The 18,635-nt window shown below is 46.9% G+C and overlaps 1 protein-coding gene across 3 annotated transcripts in view; it reads left to right on the top strand.

The window, feature by feature from the left end:
* Window positions 1-18,635, top strand: part of NTRK3 (neurotrophic receptor tyrosine kinase 3) — a 206,435-nt gene that overhangs the window by 101,587 nt on the left and 86,213 nt on the right. For all 3 annotated transcript variants that reach the window (XM_054272532.1, XM_054272533.1, XM_054272534.1), the window contains exon 12: window positions 11,941-12,129. In XM_054272532.1, coding sequence (XP_054128507.1) covers window positions 11,941-12,129 — 189 coding nt within the window. The remainder of the gene's footprint in view (window positions 1-11,940; window positions 12,130-18,635) is intronic.

Below are 18,635 nucleotides of genomic sequence, written 5' to 3'. Positions count from 1 at the left end.
TGGGATAGAATAAATCTGAGAGACTGATATCACTGCTGGAGATCATCTCAAGGAGGGCTGTGGAGGGGAAAAAAAGTGCATTTACTTTTTGAGAAGCGAAAGTTTTAAATTTTCATTGCCCTCATGCATGAACTGAGGCAAACTATGAGTGCAAGGATTTTTATTATTTTTTGACCATGTAAGGAGTTATCTTTTGGCCTGAAAGCAAACCTCACAACTCTGATTTTAAATTTGAGTCTACAAATTTGCACCCTGAGTAAGTGCAGCCGCCTTGCTTGCTGGCAGGGACTGGACACATGAGGTGTCTGCTGGAAATGAACCCATTGGCATCTGCAGCCTTGATGGCTGCTCAGTGTTTTCATAAAAATTCCATTTCAAAACAAAAAGGTCAAAAGTTGACCAAAAAGGCTGCAGCTGAAGCCTATTTTTGTTTGAAAAATTACAAGCACTATTAATTACTGCATGAGAACCAGATGGTACTGACCAGTTTACTTTCATGGTCCAAGCAGGATCTTGAAAGAAAACCAAGAAGAAAAACACACTGCAAAGACAAAACATGTGTTGTGCCAGGTACTTTACATTTTGATCACTCCTTCCATTTGAAACCTCCGAGCAATGCAGAGTAAGGCTGATAATTTTATTTTTTTTTTATCTTGACAGAATATTAAACCAAAATAAGGAGGCCTGAAAATTAATGTCTTTTTATGACTGCAAAATCCCCCGGTGTCTTGAGAGTCTCATAAACTGGATATTTGGAGAGGGGATGTGCAGCTCCCTGGGCTTGGAAGGACTCTGGTTACCACTGGAAAAAATAAACCTTCTTGGTGCAGGGGCAGCTGGGCTCCAGGGAGAAGGCAGTGGTGTCAGCACGAGGTGATGTGGCTGCGAGATAGCCTCGTCAGGCTAATTGATCTGGAGCCTTTGCCTTTCCTGCCAGGGCTGCCTGTCTCCTTACCCATAATCCCCACCTCTTTGATGGGCTGTCAGGAATATGGGACTTGGCCCAGTTCTGCATTTATCCAATAACATTATGAAATTGATAGTGACACTTCCATTGGCACTAATTTCAGGAAGAGATTGGAGCCAGAGGACAAGCAGTTTGCTCTCATGGCGGCTAAGCTTTCCAAGTGGATCAAGATGACCCAAGACTGATCTTGCAGTGGCCAAGGCATGGGAAGGGAAGTGGTGGGAGGGGGCTGGAGGCAGCTGGTGGACTCAGAGCTAATGAGAAACACGCCTAATGCTTGTCCTCAGCCTGCAGTGGTCCTGGCTGGTGGGAAGCATATTCTGCTGCCCTGGCTTGTGCTGCAGAGCTGCTGCTAGCAGGGCTTTTGCTCCATGGATGCTGTTTATTAAGCAGCACTGGGCATCAGTCTCTGCAAAGGTCAGGAGAAGCCTCAGGCAGGAGGGCAGCAGTGGTCCCAGCTGTTGGCTTTCAGGCCTTTGGTGATTCTCACTGTTTTAAGCATTTTCTGGCACAGGGTCAGGCTCCTGCAGCATCATGCTCTTGGCTCAGGTCAGTGATCCAGCACCAGGCAGGACATGCTGGTGGCGGAGCTGCCAGTGGCCCCCTTGCCAAATATCACTGGGGGCCCTCTTGTGCTAAGGGAGCTCCACACTGGCTGGGTTAGATAACACATCCCAGAGCTGGCCACAGTGTGGAACATGATGCGGTTGCCACAGCTTAATGCGCACCATGTGCATGTTCTTTGCCATCTGAATTGCAGAACGGATGGAGATGTAGCTTATCCCCATCCCTGGGAGTGTTGAAGGCCAGGCTAAATGGACCCTTAGCAACTTGGTCTAGTGGAAGGTATCCCTGTCCATGGTGGGAGGTCAGAAGTAGATGATCTTTAAGATCCCTTCCAACCCAAACCATTCTGCGATTCTATGATTAAACCACTTCTCCTTTCCTCTCCATCTGGCACCTATTTGTTCAAGGTTTGGTTTGAGGTGGGGCAAAGCATCACCTTGGTGCTGAGCTGCAGTTTGCTTAAATGACCCTTCATACCTTGTCAGGCAGCCCTTTCCTCATTCTCACGGTTCATTTGCCTTTTCACCCAAGCAAAGGCTTGGGGGGAGTGTTTATCTGTTTGTCACAGTCCCCCTCTTCCATGGCTGGAGGCCAGGAGAGAGGATAAAAAGCCTTAGGCTGATGATAAATTAGAAATGCAGAAAGAACACTTGTCTGCTTGGTGCTGAGCAGGCAACCCTGCTCCAGGCTTGGGTCTTTGAGTGGTGTCACTCTGGATGCTCATGAGGAGGTGAAATGGCACCAGGGCCACGTGTGGTAAACCCAGCCACGGGGTCCCGAGGGTGCTGCTGCCTTTCTCATGTCCCTGTGTCAGTGGGACTGTCCCCCTGATCCTCAGTGGATCTGGGGACACCTGGCTGCCCATCAGTGTCCATCCCAGTGGGGTGTGAGCGGGTGAGCATCTCCCTTCTCACAAGGATGACCCAGGGCTCAGCAGGTGCCGCAGAGCACTGCTCTTACACTGCCACAGCACATTCCTCTGGGAGATCCTTACAGAGCAGGAGGAGACCTGTGCTTTGGACCTGCAGCTCCTGGAGCTTGTCACAGGAAGGACCAGGAGCGAGGAAGCTCCTGCACATGAGGAGTGCGGAGGTGCTGGAGGCTCCTGTGGAGAAGCTGTAGGAAATGCTGCAGTATATAAAGCGTGTCTCGCGAACAGAAGAGATTAGAAAGCTGATATGATGTTATTCCGATTGATTTTGCTGTTGTATTTATACCTGGAGGTAAAGAGCAGACATACTGGAAATCAATTGGCCCCATGCTCTTCCCAATCTCTCTGCAGCACCGTTCGAATGAAATGCTTATATCATTTTTACGGTGTGTCTGTGATAGGGATGAGTGAGCCAGGAGATTAATAGATCCTGGTGAGGCCGTTGCCCAGGCACTGCCTGGCTCCTGCCTTGTAAAGCCTGTGTTGCTCTGGAGTTCAAGGTGCCCCCGAGGTGACAGCTTGGTGACTTTGCTTGGAAAAAAAAAAAAAAAAGAAGCAAATCTAGTCAAGGGGAACAAAGGGTGGAGAAAGGTGAATGGCAATAAGCCTGTGATTTGGGGCAGGCAGGATGTTGCTCAGCTCTGGAGCTGATAGGGCTGGATGGAGACGTGGGAGTAGGAAATGAGGTTTGCTCTTCAAATGAAGATGATACCTTAGAGAGGGAATTGTGCATTGAAGATAAGGCAACAGGGATTTGTTTTGATGTACTGTAGTGTATCCAGTACCCACCAGCCACCCATCCTGCCTCACCAGCCCTTCCTGAACCTCAGCCTTGGGCCTGGAGCAGCAGGGCTATGCAGGGATGTTGGCCACACACAGATGCTGCATTCCTGGTGTCCCTGCTCACTCCTCCTGCCTTATCCAGGTATGAGTTTCTCTGCTGCTGCCGCCTCTGCCACGCCAAGGTGCCAACACAGCAGATTTCTCTGCAAGAATGGATGTTTGGTTTGCAGCTGTCTCATCCTCAGAACCTGCACGGAACTTGCATGCCCAGCAGTAGGAAAAACATCTTGTTACCAGCAAATGGGAGAGGATAGGTGGGAGGAATGGTGGAAGGTGACTGGGTATGGTCTGAATGCCAGCAGCAGCATTGCCAGACTAAACACTATCTCCCTCCCTGCAGTAACAATTGAATAAAAATGACTTTTCTTCCTCTCCTGTTGTACTATTTGCTAGTTGTTTCACCTGATCTCAGCAGTGAAAATCTTTTTTATCTTGGCAAATGAGCCAACTTCCCATTATCCTTATGCTATAGATGGGGGTAGGTATTGGCTTGTCAATCCCTCAAGCATCAGCAAATCCTTGCATTGCAGGTTCTAAAATATTCTTCTGGTTATCCTGTGGCCTGTTGGCAGTTGCTTTGCTGGTCAGACACTTTCTGAGCTGAAGATGTTTGGTAACACTGGGCTGGAGTTTAAGCCTAGATGAAAAAATTCTTGCTTTGCTTTCCTGTGAGTGCTGGCCATCTTTGCTGTTATGCATGGCTCTGCCTTGTCAGATCCCACCCTTTTTAATTATCAGATTGTATTACCATTTTTACTGTAAGCATTTTCTGTTTCTTGTTCTGCTGGATTTATGCATTTGTGCCGTCATATGCATTGACTTTATATTTTATATGATTTGATCTTAATGTTTCCATTCCTGAGTGTGAGTGCTTATAGGATTGGTGTCTAAGCTCAATAAATAAACTTGGGAAGGAGTGGTAAGGGAAGGACATGGGAGGAGGGAGGGAGTTTGGACATCCTCTACAGCAGATGGAGTGATGCTCCAAAGAGGACTGGCTGGAGGCTGGAAAGCGTGAAGGGGGAATGTACAGGGCTGCTGCAGCCCCTCTGCCCTCATGCACCCCCTTTTGTAGCAAGAGCTGCCTTCTCCCTGCTGCAATCACCTGAAAAAATCAGAGAGAGAGGGAAATGTCAATATGTAAAGATGGAAAGGGGCTTCTGTAAATGGCATTGTTTTGGCAGCGTTGCATCAGAAGAGAAAGTGCTTTAAGGATTGCCTGTGTAGGGATCGCCCACTGACAACGGATCTGACAGCTTTTTTATATGATAATGCATCTGCACTGTATGAGGGGCTGGGAGGTGCAAGTGGGGGAGGAGACACGTGTCCAACCCAAGCAGTGGTGGGTGCAGAGATCCCAGGCCTGTCCCTTCCTTTTACCATAAAATTCAGAGGCATCTTCATCTCCTCGATATCATCAGGATCTCAAACCCATCATGTTGTTGAGAGGGAAAAGGGATTGTTGTTTGCTTCTGCCTTTTTACTGGAGGGGCTGAGAATTTGGAGTTTATCCCTTTAAGAGTTCAGATTTATGTTCTTGATGTCTTCATCTGCCTGCAAAGCTGAAGGATTTGATTTTTCATTGTGCTGTTTCCCCAAAAGGCGATGGCAGAGTCTGTGTGCCCTGGGCTATGGCAGAGAAGGGATTGGCACCTTTGGAAGCTCCTCAGCCACCACAGTGGTGCTCAACCAGGGGCTGTGCTGTGTTCCAGCCAGCCTCTGCAGCAGTGCCCTCCGGGTCCACTGGCATCATGCAGGGATAGCTTGAGGTGAATTTGGGCCATGGAGATGGAATTGAGCTGTATGGATGTGGGAAATGCTGCTTGGCAACAAAGAAGGCGTTGAGTGCTGGAATTAGGAGGGAGGTCTGGAAAAACCCCATTGTTTTACACAAGTGAGGGGTCTGCTGTGGCTCGGGAGAAGAGGTGACACATGATAGATCACCCTGTGGTTGGGACTGGTGTCTCTGGGGATGAGAAGTGGCTGCTTCCCATTGCAGAAGTGTCTTGCTTCCCAAGCTGGAGCCCGTGGCAGGCTCCGCCTAGGCACCGAGCTCTGCCCTGGCTCCCTGCCCACATCTGTCAATAAAAATTAAGAAATTGATTTTCTTTTGTTTGCCTGAAAGGACGAGGCTCTCTTTATGAGACAGTAAATGCAATCTTGCTCTGAGCATGGCTGGATTTTTAATTGTATTTATTGTGCTTTCACTTATTCTTTTATGAGTTTCAGTTCCTCTCATTGCTAGTGCAGAGATCAGCCCTGGGGTGTGGGTTGATTTCAGCTCCAACAAAAGGTTGGTAATTTTTTTAAGTTTCTTTTTAAACTTGTTTGTTTTCCTGATAAGCTGAAGTTTGGGGTTATTTTTACCCTTGTTTATGTGCGTGAGTGTAGCTCTGAGTTCTAAAGCTGGGCTGAGAGATGTAGCCTTGGAATCATCCACTTGCCAGTTGGTGATATGACCTTTTGAAGAACAGAATTTAAGATTATGATTGGGGAAATATGGAAGTGCCAACCGGGGTTTGGAGTCAGAGGAGGAAGGGATTTTATATACTATATATTGGAATTTAATGAGGTCTGTGCTTGCTATACAATGCATGGTGACCCACTTTATTAGAAGAGCTTTTTTTTCCTAGTTATGGGTCATATACAGTTCCTAATTAACTAGGTTAATTATATGGCTTCTTTATATTACAAAGGAAAGTGGAGATGGCACAATTAGCTCTTGCAGTGATAATTTTTGATCAAAAAATGGTGTTCTGCACGACAGCTCCCAGAGGTGTGGGTTGGGAGAGGGGATTGTTCCATGGCCCTGAGCACTCACATCACTCTTCTCTGCCTCAGAAAGCTTGGTTTCTGTCCTGAGCCTGGGATGTGCAGGGAGTTCTCCTTTCTGAAACCATGCTGGAGACCAGAGCTACACCCACAGCGCCTCTGATGCTGCCCAAACTATTCTGCAGCACTGGAGAGACCCCTCCTTGGAGTTTCTTTGGAAGCACCATGAAGGGAAGAGGCTGAGGGCTCTGGCTCCAGGTAGAAAGTGCTGCAGCCTGTGAGGGCTCTGAGCAGCATCACTCCCTGTAGCTAAACTGCCCTTGAAAGAAGTTTCTTTAACCTCTCCCTCGCCAGCCTGGCAGCGGCTGAACCCCCGCAGCATCCCTGGGTTATCTGTTCCAGTGCTCAACCAGCCGTGCCGTGAGGCATCAGGGAGAACATTCACACTCTAATCTCACTCAGTGCAATTTAAACCTATTATTTCTTGTTTTATCCCCAGTGGACGTGGAGAACAGCTATTATATTTCTCTTTGCTGCAACCTTTTACATATTTGAAGGCTGTTATCATGTGTCCCTTCAGTCTTCTCCTCTGAACACAAAGCATAATTCTTTCAGTTTTCCTTTAGAGGTCATGTTTTCTTCACCTTCAGTTGCTTTTGTTGCTTTGCAGAGGTTGCTGTAATGCCAAGCTGGAGTTTTTGTTCTTTCTTCACCTGTTTGCCTTGGGGCATTCATTCTGTTGCAAATATGTGAGAAGTGACCATTATCTTCTCTAATCTATGGTTATTTATACAATACCCTATATTCCTGAGCCTGTTTTATCATAAAGTATAGCTCTTAGCCTTGATAAATAATTTCCCACTATGATATGATCTTGCAAACAGGGGTCCCTAAGCTATTTATTACTATTATTATTTGCTTTATTTTTCATGAGTAACAAGCTGTCTGTATAACACTGCGAATGAGCCAGGCAATTCAGAGAAATGGACTGAAAGCTGTATCCTGTTCACAGAGCTTCCAGACAAACAGGGAGGTGAAGGTAAACAGCAAGCCAAACCCCAGTTTAGCCAGGGGGAACAGTGCTGAACAGAGAATGAGAGATTTTCTGAAAAGCACAGAATTTTGGGGGATTCTGGAGGAGTGTTTACAGAGAGGATAATGCCAGAGTGGATGCAAAGAGATGAGATGAGTTGGAAATTTCTGGGATGGATGGATGGATGGATGGATGGATGGATGGATGGATGGATGGAGTGCAGCCTGGCTGGGAGGCTGGGGCAGAACAGAGGGTGGAGATGAGGCTGGGAATGGTGGTGTTTGAGTGAGGTGTTTTTCTCAGGAAAGAGGAGTTGGCTGTAGAGGAGATGTGGGAGGGAAGGCAGAACAGAATTGCTGCTTGTGGCGTTTCCAAAGGCAACATTTCCAAGCTGCCTCACTGCTCTTTGGTGAACATCGGATGAATTTGGTCCTGATTTCCAGGTCCTTGTGGCTGACTCTCCCACTGGCATTGTGAAGGGGCTGGAGCAGTGGCTGCTTCTTCTCTTGGGGTAACCCTGGGCAGCCCTGACATCTTCCCAGCCTTTCCTCACAGGGAAAAGAGGTGATGGAGTGCCTCCATCACTACTGCTGGAATTGCCTCCTTGTCATGAAAACTGCCTGGAAAAGAGTTCAGTTGTTTCAGACTTCTTAAAGTTTTAATAGACCCTTTTTATAGTTAATATCTGTAGTATGTTTGTCCATATTACAGGCTGAGTTATTCACAAAAACAGCCACTGTTCTGAAAAGCTCTGAAATATTTTATATAATGTTTTAAAATCACAGGATGGTACGATAGGAATTACTCCAAGCCACCTTTTTGTCTATTATTATACGTTTTTACTATACAAAACTGTCTTCTTTTCTATCTCTCTCTGCACATTTCCCTGTCAAATGGAAGGTAAAGTTAAATCTCTAAAATCTGTACTCTCTTTTTTTTTCTGCTTAATTTTTTTTCCTTTACCTTTACCTGGAAAATGCACTGGTGAAACCAGTGAGAATTCTTCCAAATGAAGCTATTTATCAGCATTATACATCAGAAAACTGGACCTCTTTGCCTACTTAAAAGCAAAAATATATATGCTATTACCAAGATAAATTTAAAAATTTGAAGTTTAGGTAGCTGCTTTATATCCAGGAATTGCTAATGGCAGGGTATGTTTTGAGTCAGGGCAATAGTCACACCTATAAAAGTGATTGGTGGCTGTTTGATATCCACGATGTTTTTAAAGTTTTTCTCAGGCTTGCACAGTGAGTCCAGCACTCATCTGAGTCTCAGAGTGACAACAGAGAGGCTGTGAGCTTTGAGAGAACTGGATCTCAGCAGTGACCAGCTAGAAGAGATGGAAATGAGAGAATTAACGTGATAAAGCAGCACAACTGTGGCTGTAGGGATTAATATTGTCCAGATTTATACTCCCCCACCACACCCAACAACCCCACAACCTAATAGGAGAAACTTGGAGAAGTCCTCAACTGAAAATTGCCTTTAATCAAATGACATCCTTTAGAGGATATTTGGATTAATTATATGTTCTAGGGCATGTTAAATCAGTGCCTACAATCACCAGAACTGTTTTGGAAATCTGGAAGGCTGATGCAGTGAATCTGTTGTAAGTGTTCCTTAGGACTCTTGGGAATGTAATTTATTTCAGCTTTTTTCAAGACCTGTGAGTACAGTTGGAGGCAGTAAACAGTCTCTGGATTACTGCAAGGGTAGAATACACTTTACAAGTTGTGTTCTCCCTGTAGTGCCTTTGCCTTTGCAGTTCTTGGTGTTTCCCACTTTTGCAGAGATGTGAAGGGGTTGAGATGAACAATCAGAGATCAGATCTGAGGCTTTTGAGGGTTGGCAGATCTTGTAAATGGATAAGGTTGGTGACATTGACCTGAACTGGATGACTCAGAGGCTGAGTCCATTCGTAGGACACAATGTCCATTGTGAACATTGTGAGGAGTGAGGATGCAGCTGTGGATCAGCTGAGATGTGGTTACCTCATGCCTCAAAGATCTTGGATATGTTTGGAGATGAAATTAAGATAACACACGAAGAAAGTACTCCTAGGAAGTAAACCACAAGAAAAAAAACCAACCCTGTGGAGTGTAAAGAAGGTCAGACTCTGGGTCTGTTTATTGCCAGGGAAATGGCCACAAGAATGTTGGCTAATAGGTGCTTGCTGTGCTTGTTTTCACAAGTACCTAACCTCCTGGATTGTCCTCTGCTCTTTCAGATGTAGCCATGCCCTTTCAACCTGCCTGTATTGGAGGGACGCTGCCGTGATTTGTGTTCCCTAAAAATGAAGAGATGCTGAGCAAGGGTCAAATGCTGGCAGGGCTTTTGAGTCCCTGAAAAGCACATCCTCAGCAGGGTCTGTGTCAGCCTGGTGTTTGTGCCATGCCTTCTTACATCCTCTTTGCTCCTTGACACAAAGATGGGGTTATTGCTCTCAGAATAGAAGGCAATGAAAATTTCCTTCACATAGAATCACAGAATTCTTGGCACAAAGATGGGGTTTCTGCTCTCAGAATAGAGGGCACTGAAAACTTCCTTCACTCTGAAACACAGAATGGTTTGGGCTGGAAGGGACCTTTAAGATCAGCTACTCCAACCTTCCTGCCATGGATAGGGACAGGGACCCATTCCATGAGCCCAGTCTGCTCAAAGTCTCATCCAACCTGACTATAATTCACCAGAGAGGCCTTTCACATCCCCTTGCCTGATAAGGTGCCATTCCTTGGAGCAATGCCTAGGCTTCTTCAGGAAAGCAGTAAGCCCTCAATAGCCTCTTCCACTGCAAGGGAGATCTTCATGGTCTTCTCTCAGATTATTTACACCAGTCTATATCAGTTGATATTTTTGTGATTTTTTTTTTTAAACTGCACCTTGAAATGCAGAGCTCTCCCCTTCCCACCACAGCTGGGCCAGCCAGCAGCGCAGGGTGTGGCTGAAGGGGTGTGCACATCATACAAAACCGAGTCCTCCTGGTTTGTCTGCAATGAATTGACATTGCGAAGGAACAATAGTCATTCAAACCAAAATTGCCCATTTGCTTTTTGTGTTTGGAGAAATACACCGTGTGTAGTCCCAACAGAGGCATCTTGCATCACGAGCTGAATTTTGCCTTTGCACCTCAAGAGCTGGAAAGTCACGCGGGCCCGGGGAGTAACGTTAAAAAAGGCAGAACCTGCCAGAAGGAATTCACAGTAAAGGGCGAGAGCTTTCTTCCTCGTGACTAAAACACCTGTCACAGCTGCCAAGACTCTGCTAATTACACAATAACTTTATTATATCCCACTTGGAAGAACAAACAATACTTGAAGCTCCAAAAATGAGCAGCCTTTAGACTAGATTAATGCAGGCAGAATGGCTGCATGGAGCCGGTGTTCGCCTCGTCCTCCCAGTAGCTTTGGAGAGTAAAATGGCTTGAAGAGTCCCTTCTTTGTTGCCAGTGCTACATAATAAAGTAATTGTGCAATTAGAAGCACATTACTGATGGGAGATGAGCATTTTTTATGCAGTGTAGGTAAAAGGCTGGCTGCTCTGAATAAGTTGAAAGCCTAACTGCAGCATCTCTGCTCCTTTTTACTTGAGCTTCTGGTAGTCCCTGGTAACATCCAGAGAGGAGAAAAGGAGTGTCACTTGTTGAGTGTGGATTTTCTTCTCACGTTAAAATATTAAAAAGGTCTCATGCAAGATTTCATTGTGGTACCTACCTTGTCCAACACCAATGCAGCAAGAATAGCTGAAAAGTGTATTAGAGGGTCTAATACCAAAATAAAACATAAGGAACAGAAGCCTTCTATTGCTCCTATCTTGCATGCCTGACTACTTTGCTTCATTTTCTTGCCTGCCTGATGGTGCTGTGAATTTTGGGGGTCAGGAAGGTTAGGGGAAGATGCTGCCATTTGTGGTGGTGGGAATGAGCCTGAGCTGGGCAGGATCTGTTCCAGTACATTGTGGGTCCCTGTAGGCATCAGCCTGACTGAAGGGCTCGGTGAGTTTGCTCAGGTGAAGCTGCAGGAGGGCAAAAAGATGGGCAACACATTGGGCAACAGACATATCACAAATATGGATTTCAGGTGAACTAACTCTTTGGAGGTGATGTTTCTTCAGTATAAGCCTGGTTATGATTTCTGCCAAGCCTGTGATGCCAGAGTATACAGGCACCACAGCAACTGCTCTCTCATGACAACCCTAGGAGAGGACTTTATGCGTGACTCACCTCTGATGTGGCGTCACCTGTAGTTGTCTAACCCTTTGGGATTTTTAGCCTGGTACCTCAAAGCCAGGAAGGAAAACTTGAGATGTTTTTCCTATGCTGTGAGCTTCCCAGAGGAACTAAGCCCGGGGATGGGACAACTGGCAGGAACGGTGTCACAGACATCTTTTATGAAAAATCCTTTCCTTAGGATTTTTCCTCTTGAGAAGCTGAGAGGCCTCAGGAACAAAATGTAAACAATGATTATCTGCTGCTGTGGAATGCAACAGGTGCATCTGTGATTGGCCCATGTTGGTTGTTTCTAATTAATGGCCAATCACAGCCCAGCTCTGTCCGAGCCACAAGCCTTTGTTATCATTCATTCTTATTTTTTTCTTAGCAATCCTTTCTTCTATTCTTTTAGTATAGTTTTAATGTAACACATATCATAAAACAATAAATCAAGCCTTCTGAAACATGGAGTCAGATCCTCGTCTCTTCCCTCATCCTCAGACCCCTGTGAACACGGTCACAGAACACTAGGACGGGCTGGTGGTGATCCATGTGCATGTGATTAACAGGCCTCCCTGTCCTCTGCTGTCCCTGACGGGTGTGTGTGCTGCTTGCAGGTCCCGTGGCAGTGATCAGCGGCGAGGAGGACTCAGCCAGCCCTCTCCACCACATCAACCATGGCATCACGACGCCCTCGTCGCTGGACGCCGGCCCCGACACGGTGGTGATCGGCATGACGCGCATCCCCGTCATCGAGAACCCCCAGTACTTCCGGCAAGGTCACAACTGCCACAAGCCAGACACGTGTGAGTGCCCCCAGCAGGGCTCAGGGGAGGGCTGGGGGGCTGGGGGAAGGAGGGCGGGGAGGGAGAGGTTAAGAGGATGAGGAAGAAGAGAAGGAGGTTTTTGAGGAGAGTGGGTCTTGGTATGGTCCAGAAACCAAAGTGAATCTCAGGTCTCAGAAATCACAACATACATGTAGATGCTTCCAGAAAAGACTTTCCACTCTCACCTTCACCTCCCTTCACCCTCCCTCTGCCACCCACCCGTCACCTTCCCCACCCCTGCCTGAAAGTGCCATTCCAAGCCGGGCTCTTCCTCATCAGCTCCGAGCATGAGGTCCCAGGTGTGAGCAAGAGCCCCCTGGGAGCGTGGGGATGGATGTGACCCCTGCTTGGCTGGGGAAAGGACCTGCCTCCCCTTCCTCCTCCAGCAGTTTCCCAGTCATGGGGCTGCCTCTTTGGCTCCCCAAAGGGCCAGGGGGAAGCTCAGGATACATGGGCATAGGTATGGTAAATGCCTGGAGCTATCTTTGTCTCCAGGAATTTTAGATGCTGGATGTCTTATTTTTATGGGCTTCTGTAAAGCTTCTGCATCTTTCCTGTATAAAATTGGTTCGTGAACTGGGCTCATTAGACTAGCAGGAGGTGATCAAGTGTCCCTCTCCACATTGTGTTTCTAAATTCTGAGCATAAAAGAAAAGTGCTGTGTAAAAGGATGCTTTTCTGGGAGTCCTGCACCACTTCCCACGCGAGTGGTGGGATGCAGCCTTCCCCAGCATGCGGCTCACAGGCGGTAGCTGAGCTCTCCCAGGCCTCTTACCAGCTCTGACATGCAAGCTGAGCAATGCAGGAGGTTTGGGTAACATTCCTCTCTTGTATTTTGCACCCTTTTGGTGTGTCTTGGTTCCAGGTAGAACTGGAAAAATAAAGATCCTGCAAAACAAAAGGTTAAAAGCCCTCAGCTTGGGCTATCTGCGTGGCCCAGCCAGAGGCAGGGAGTGCTGTGCTGATGTCACCTCTGCTCTTCCTTTTCTCACAGGGGCAGGAAACAGACCTCAGCCCCTGCAAACAGGGAGAAGGCCCATCTCCCAGCCTGCATGAAGCCATGTGGCACTGAGTGCTCAGCAGGAGCACGCTGCTCCTGCCTCCATTAGGGGAAGGGGAGCTGCAGCTGCTGCTCCCACTGAGGTATCCCTTGGGCAGCCCCCACTGTGCACCCTCCTGGGTCCTGCTGGCTTGTGCCAAGCCCTTAGCACTGTCCTTCACTCGCCAGAGCGATGAGATGTACCCAAAGAACGTGCCTGGCTTTCCCTTGATTTTCATTTCAATGTGCTAAATTTGGTCTGTTTGTAGAGAGGGGAGGAGGAGGGCGGTGATTAGGCAGGAGTGGAGAAGCTGAATGTAGCGTGGTTTTTCTGTGCTGTTAATTATATATTTTACATTTCTTATAGCACCTCATCTCAAAATGATTTACAAACTCTGATGGCTTGGGAGGGAGGGCTCCCCCGCTTTACTTTTTCTTCCTTTCCCTGCTGTGCTGTCTCAAATCTCTTTAATCTGCACACAGACCATTGCAAGACGTGGGTGCTCTTGAGGCTGTGGCAGACATTAAACCTCAGAGGATTAAGTTTTGCTCTGAGCCTTTGCCCTGTGGGACTTGTCAGAGCTGGGTGGGCTGCAGGGGAAGTCACTCACATCAGGATTTGACCTCAGAGCTTCACAGGGCTGTTTGAGTAGGATCTGAAGGGTTCACAGAGATGCTTGGGGTGGCATCTGGAGGCGCTTCTCCTGTGAAGGGTGCCACCGAAGAGAATGCTCCAGGTTTTCCAGGACTGCAAGGCAGAGGGGCTAAAACCAAACCCCACAACACCGGTACTCCTTTGGGGGATAATAACAGGCAAACTACAGCTGGGTGCTTTCATGTTGAAAACCCTAATTTTTTTAGATTTGTCATTCGTGGGGCAAAACCCAATCCTTGACTCCTCAAGCAGAGTTGAATTTGGTGTGTGTTTTATATTTTAGTCCCCAGGCTTTAACTTGGTCAAAAACTTCTGACTTCACTGGTGGCTTTGCTTGAGGCTGGAAAGTTTCATAATTCACCTATTAAATTAACCATGCTTTGGGGAGCTTTTGCTGTAAGGGGTTTGTTTGATCTGATGTGCTCTACTCAACATAAGCCCAGGCTGCAGAATATTTGTTGCTCCTGTTCTCTCCGTGGTTGTCATGCTGGAGGGTTTTTCCCTTCCCCTATGCAGAGTTTGGACACAAACACTTCTCCCTTTGCTGTCACTTCTAAAGAGAGCTCCTCTGGGCTGGGGAGTGCTTCTATGCCCAGCTGAGCCTGTACAGATGCAAACTCCTCACTCCACCACCTCCCCAAGAGCTGCTGCCCAGCTGTGAGCAAAGGTGTTCCATGACACCCAGCATCTCTCCTTTGCACCGAGCTGTTGCTAGAGCAACATCTTCAGCAAACATTTTCCCTCTCCAACACGAAGCTTTTTTCTCCTTCCTTCCTCCTGCAAGCATCCCAGTGGTCTTGGATGCTGCCTGGGTGGAGGACATGCTGATACCCACGGCTGTGCTGCAGCGAGGGGAGCAAACTCTGTGTGCTTAATGCAGTATTAATAGTACATTGATGTGATATAGATTTCTGTCACCCTCCATACCAGCAAGCATCACTTATCACGCAGGGATGAGGGATGTTTATTCCCAGCCACTTAGCTCTGCATAATGGAATTGCAGCTGAAATATGGAGAGCAGCTCCCTGCCCGTGGAGCTGGAGGCCTCTCCCTCCCTCTGTGCAGTGCTGGCCCATGGGATCTTCTTCTCAATGTGTCCCCGAGGAGACAGAGGCCTGTTCTTCACTGGGAATGTGCTGTCCTCGTGTCAATGGGATGAGGGGCACAGGAACCAGCCCTCACTTCTGCCTTTCTGGGATTTTTGCAGTTGTCCCACCCTCTTTCTGTCACTGTCTGACCTAGTGCAAAGGGGGAAAAAGCTTGACTCAGAATTCTCTTTCCCTTCCTGGGTCAGGGGTTCTCAAAGAGGCACAGAAGACACCAGTACCACCCTGTTTTCTCATGTTGAAGCATTTATTTGTTGAGAAGATGCTCCCCCATCTCTGTGCTGTAATTCTGGGCCATGCTGGGTTTGCATCCTGTCCTTGCTTCATCTGTCCTTGGCCCTACCTGGAGGGTTAAGAGAAGAGTCTGCCAGCGTGTACAGTCAAGCCACAAGTGGATTTCAGAAAAATAGGCTAAAAAATCCTTTTTCTCCTTTTTCTCCATTGGGCACATGGAAGGGAAACCAAGTTCATATCTGCTTGGCAAAGAGCAACATGTTGTGATGAGTTTGCACCTCTGTGTCTGGAAATAAACAGATCAGAGGAGAAGAACGGGATTTGTGGCAAGCACAGTGGGCAGAGAAAGTGATGAGGATGAGAGTTTAGGACTACATAACATCAGACAATGGTCAGAGATTTTGGTAATGCAAAACATGATCCAGTCTACCCCCATCTGTGGCCAGAATTTGGCTGTTTGTCCTTCTCGGCAGGCCCGTCAGTAACAGCAGTTCCTTATGTTATTTCCCTCTCTAGAAGTTCAGGATATGAATTCCCAAAATTCAAGTTTTGCAATTATGAGTAGCTGGAGATTTCTGTGGTGAAATCTTGGTAATGTTTCAGAAGAAACATTTTGGAAGGTCGTTTTACTTTAATAATAGTAATTAGGTAGTAATTAATTCTAAGCACAATGCATCAGATGCAGATTAGTTCTTGGATCTGATCTCTTGAGCTTTACTCAAATGCCACAGCACAGTTTTGGAGTTGTTCAGTTCCCTTGTATTTCTCATCTAACAAAACACGTCTTCTGGAGAATTACACAAATTGGAGACAGAAATCCAAACCCTGATGGAGAAAATTGATCTGGGGGGCAGATCCCCACCTGCATCCCAGCAGTGGATGCTCAGTTGCAATAAGTAATGTGAAGCTGAACTTTTGGGGCAATTTCTTTGATTTTGGGGGAGGATTTTGCGAGCCAGGACTGGAGCTGGCTGTGTTTTCCAGGACTGGCTCAGTCTGGGGACTGGGATGCATTCTCCACACGGGTGGAGCAGCCGTCCTTTCCTAGAGTCCTAATGAGGGTTTTTTTCAACCTCATTTATTACAGGCTGCCCTGACATAATTACATATTCAAAGTTAGTAATTACACGTATTCATGCTAATTAAGTAATTAGATATAATTACACTAACTGTAAATACGTGGTAATCGGCTAAAAAGAAGTACTTCAGAAAAAAACAAGGCAAATCACACAATAAAAGCGCCATCAGCACTCTTTCACTCAGTACCCTGTCTTTATCTTTTATTTCAGTGCAGCTTAAAAGGAACATCGTGGTCATTTCAAAAATCTTATTTCTTAAATAAATAGATTTTCTTAACTCTGCTTTCAATAGATCTCAAAAACTAAAATGAGAAGGATATTTACCCTTAGAACTGTTAAATTTTTTTTGTTTGCCTAGCGTGTTTTGTTCATCCTGGGCATGGGAAGATAAAAAGTATGCAGCATTTCTATTTTTGGTCAGTTCATGGTCCCATTTTTGCCAAAAACAGCAGCAACATAAAACTGAAGTCATAAGTGCTTGTAGTTTTATTTACCTAAAAAAGAAAACTGAAACAGTTGGAAAAGAAACTTTTCCTTTTATTTTTTTTTTTTCTCAGGGATAAGAAAATTTGTCAAATATTCTTTTCATGTAATATAAATGTGGAGCACAGGGTGAAGTGACAGCAGCACTCTGCTTCCCCATGCCCTGCCTGGGGCCAGGCTCCACAGGTTTCAGTCCCTCACACAGCGCTCTGCTGTTTCTCCAAACTATTCTTTTCCTCTTGTCTCCTCTGAAATGAAGTCCCAGGCTCTTCTCCAGAAGGAGCCAGCTCCCATTACTCTTCTGAAGTAGGCACTTGTGGGTGAAGACTCTTCTGAGCTGGAGCTCTCATGGTCTCATAGTCTTGTCCTCCTCACTCAGCTCATGTGAGGTGTTTTAAGGGTTTTAACGAGGACCTGTGAGGAGCTGTTTACTCATTTATGTGTGTTTTGCTGCTCTGTGCTGTGTCTCCTCACTGTTCGTAGCAAAACCTACCTTGTGGCTGGGGGCTGTGGAGGAGCCCTGACCTCAGAGCTGGGCTGCCAACAGGTGAAGGCACTGGGGGTCTCTGCAATGACCTTCTGCCTCCAAATTTCCCTCCCTTCTGGTTTGCTGTTGGCTCTCATGGAAACTGCTCTGAGCTCCAAGGTTTGATGTGAACATCCTGCAAAAGATTTGGGTGTTGAAGAAGCCTTGTGGGCTCTGGCTGGCTGTTCCCAGAGCAGGTGTTGTAGGTATGTGAAGGAATGTGTGAGCAACCAAAATTACTGCTTCTGTCCCCCACCAGAGGAGAAATGAACTTCCCTTGTGCCCAGAATCACCTTCTTGCCCAGGCTGCGACATTGACCAACAGGAGACACACCATGGACTGTGGGACTTGAGCCAACCTTCCCAGCTCTCAGCTTTCCTGCCTGGAGCTATTTTCTGCTCTGCATCATTTCTTCTATCCCTGAAAGAGCAAATGGAAGAAATAACCGCATTTTCCAGAAGTCAAACCTACTTTTGCACAAGTGGAGTGCCCATCCCACTTATTGCACCTGCGCTTTGAGTTGCAGTCTCACCCTTCAGACCTTCCTGCTGTGATGGTGCTGCAGAAATGAGGTTTTTTTCAGGATATCTTGGAAAGGCTGGCAAGTTCCACTGCCTATACCTTACCCCTCGGCCAGCTCTGGAGATGTTGTCTGTGTGGTTGTACCATGAGGAAGAAAAGCAGCGTGGCTCTGCCTGGTCCCTGCCTGCTTTAGGAGGAGCTGAAGTGCAGCCCTGCTTGCTCCAGACGGGATGAGCACCTGACTTGGTTTGAGCACAAGATGATCACCTCCTGCTGCTGTTTGGATTTTAGATCCATTCTCTGTTGCTTTAATGTGTGTTTACTGGAGATATTTGCAACAACACCCAGGATCAAAGGGGGACAAGCAGGCTGCAGCCCTGGAATGGAGAAGTGACACTGGCAGCACAGCTGAGTGATGATACATTGGTTCCTGATGGTGGAGTTGCATGAGGAAGAGAAACCCTTAAATCAAGAAGAATGTGGCTTTGGGCTGCTGATGGAGACCAGCCTGTAGAGAGACTGCTGGATACAGACATCAAGGAGTTGACAGGAAGGTATTGTCTGGTACAAAACTCTGCTTTCTCCTCTGCCTAAAAGCATCCCCACTGGACTGTTTAATTCCTGGGGCCAGGAAGCAGGGCTGGCTCACCTGGGGCAATTTCAGGAAGGGTGATGTGTGAACTGTCAAGAACTTATCAAGCCAGATGAGAGGAGGTCCTGACCTGTTTGCCTACTGGATTTGGAGTGGCTCTAGTGCAGCAAGCTGCTTTTTTTGCTTGGCAGCCTCATCCCTGCATCAGTTGGGTTGGACCGGAGTGCCCAAGAATGCAGCATCTCATG

Source organism: Melozone crissalis, unplaced genomic scaffold, assembly GCF_028551555.1.
Source record: "Melozone crissalis strain CALT ecotype California unplaced genomic scaffold, PUWL_Pcris_2 ptg000014l_1, whole genome shotgun sequence".
Lineage (NCBI taxonomy): Eukaryota > Metazoa > Chordata > Aves > Passeriformes > Passerellidae > Melozone > Melozone crissalis.
Note: the sequence above shows the minus strand (reverse complement) of the source record. Positions and strands in the feature narration are given on the sequence as shown.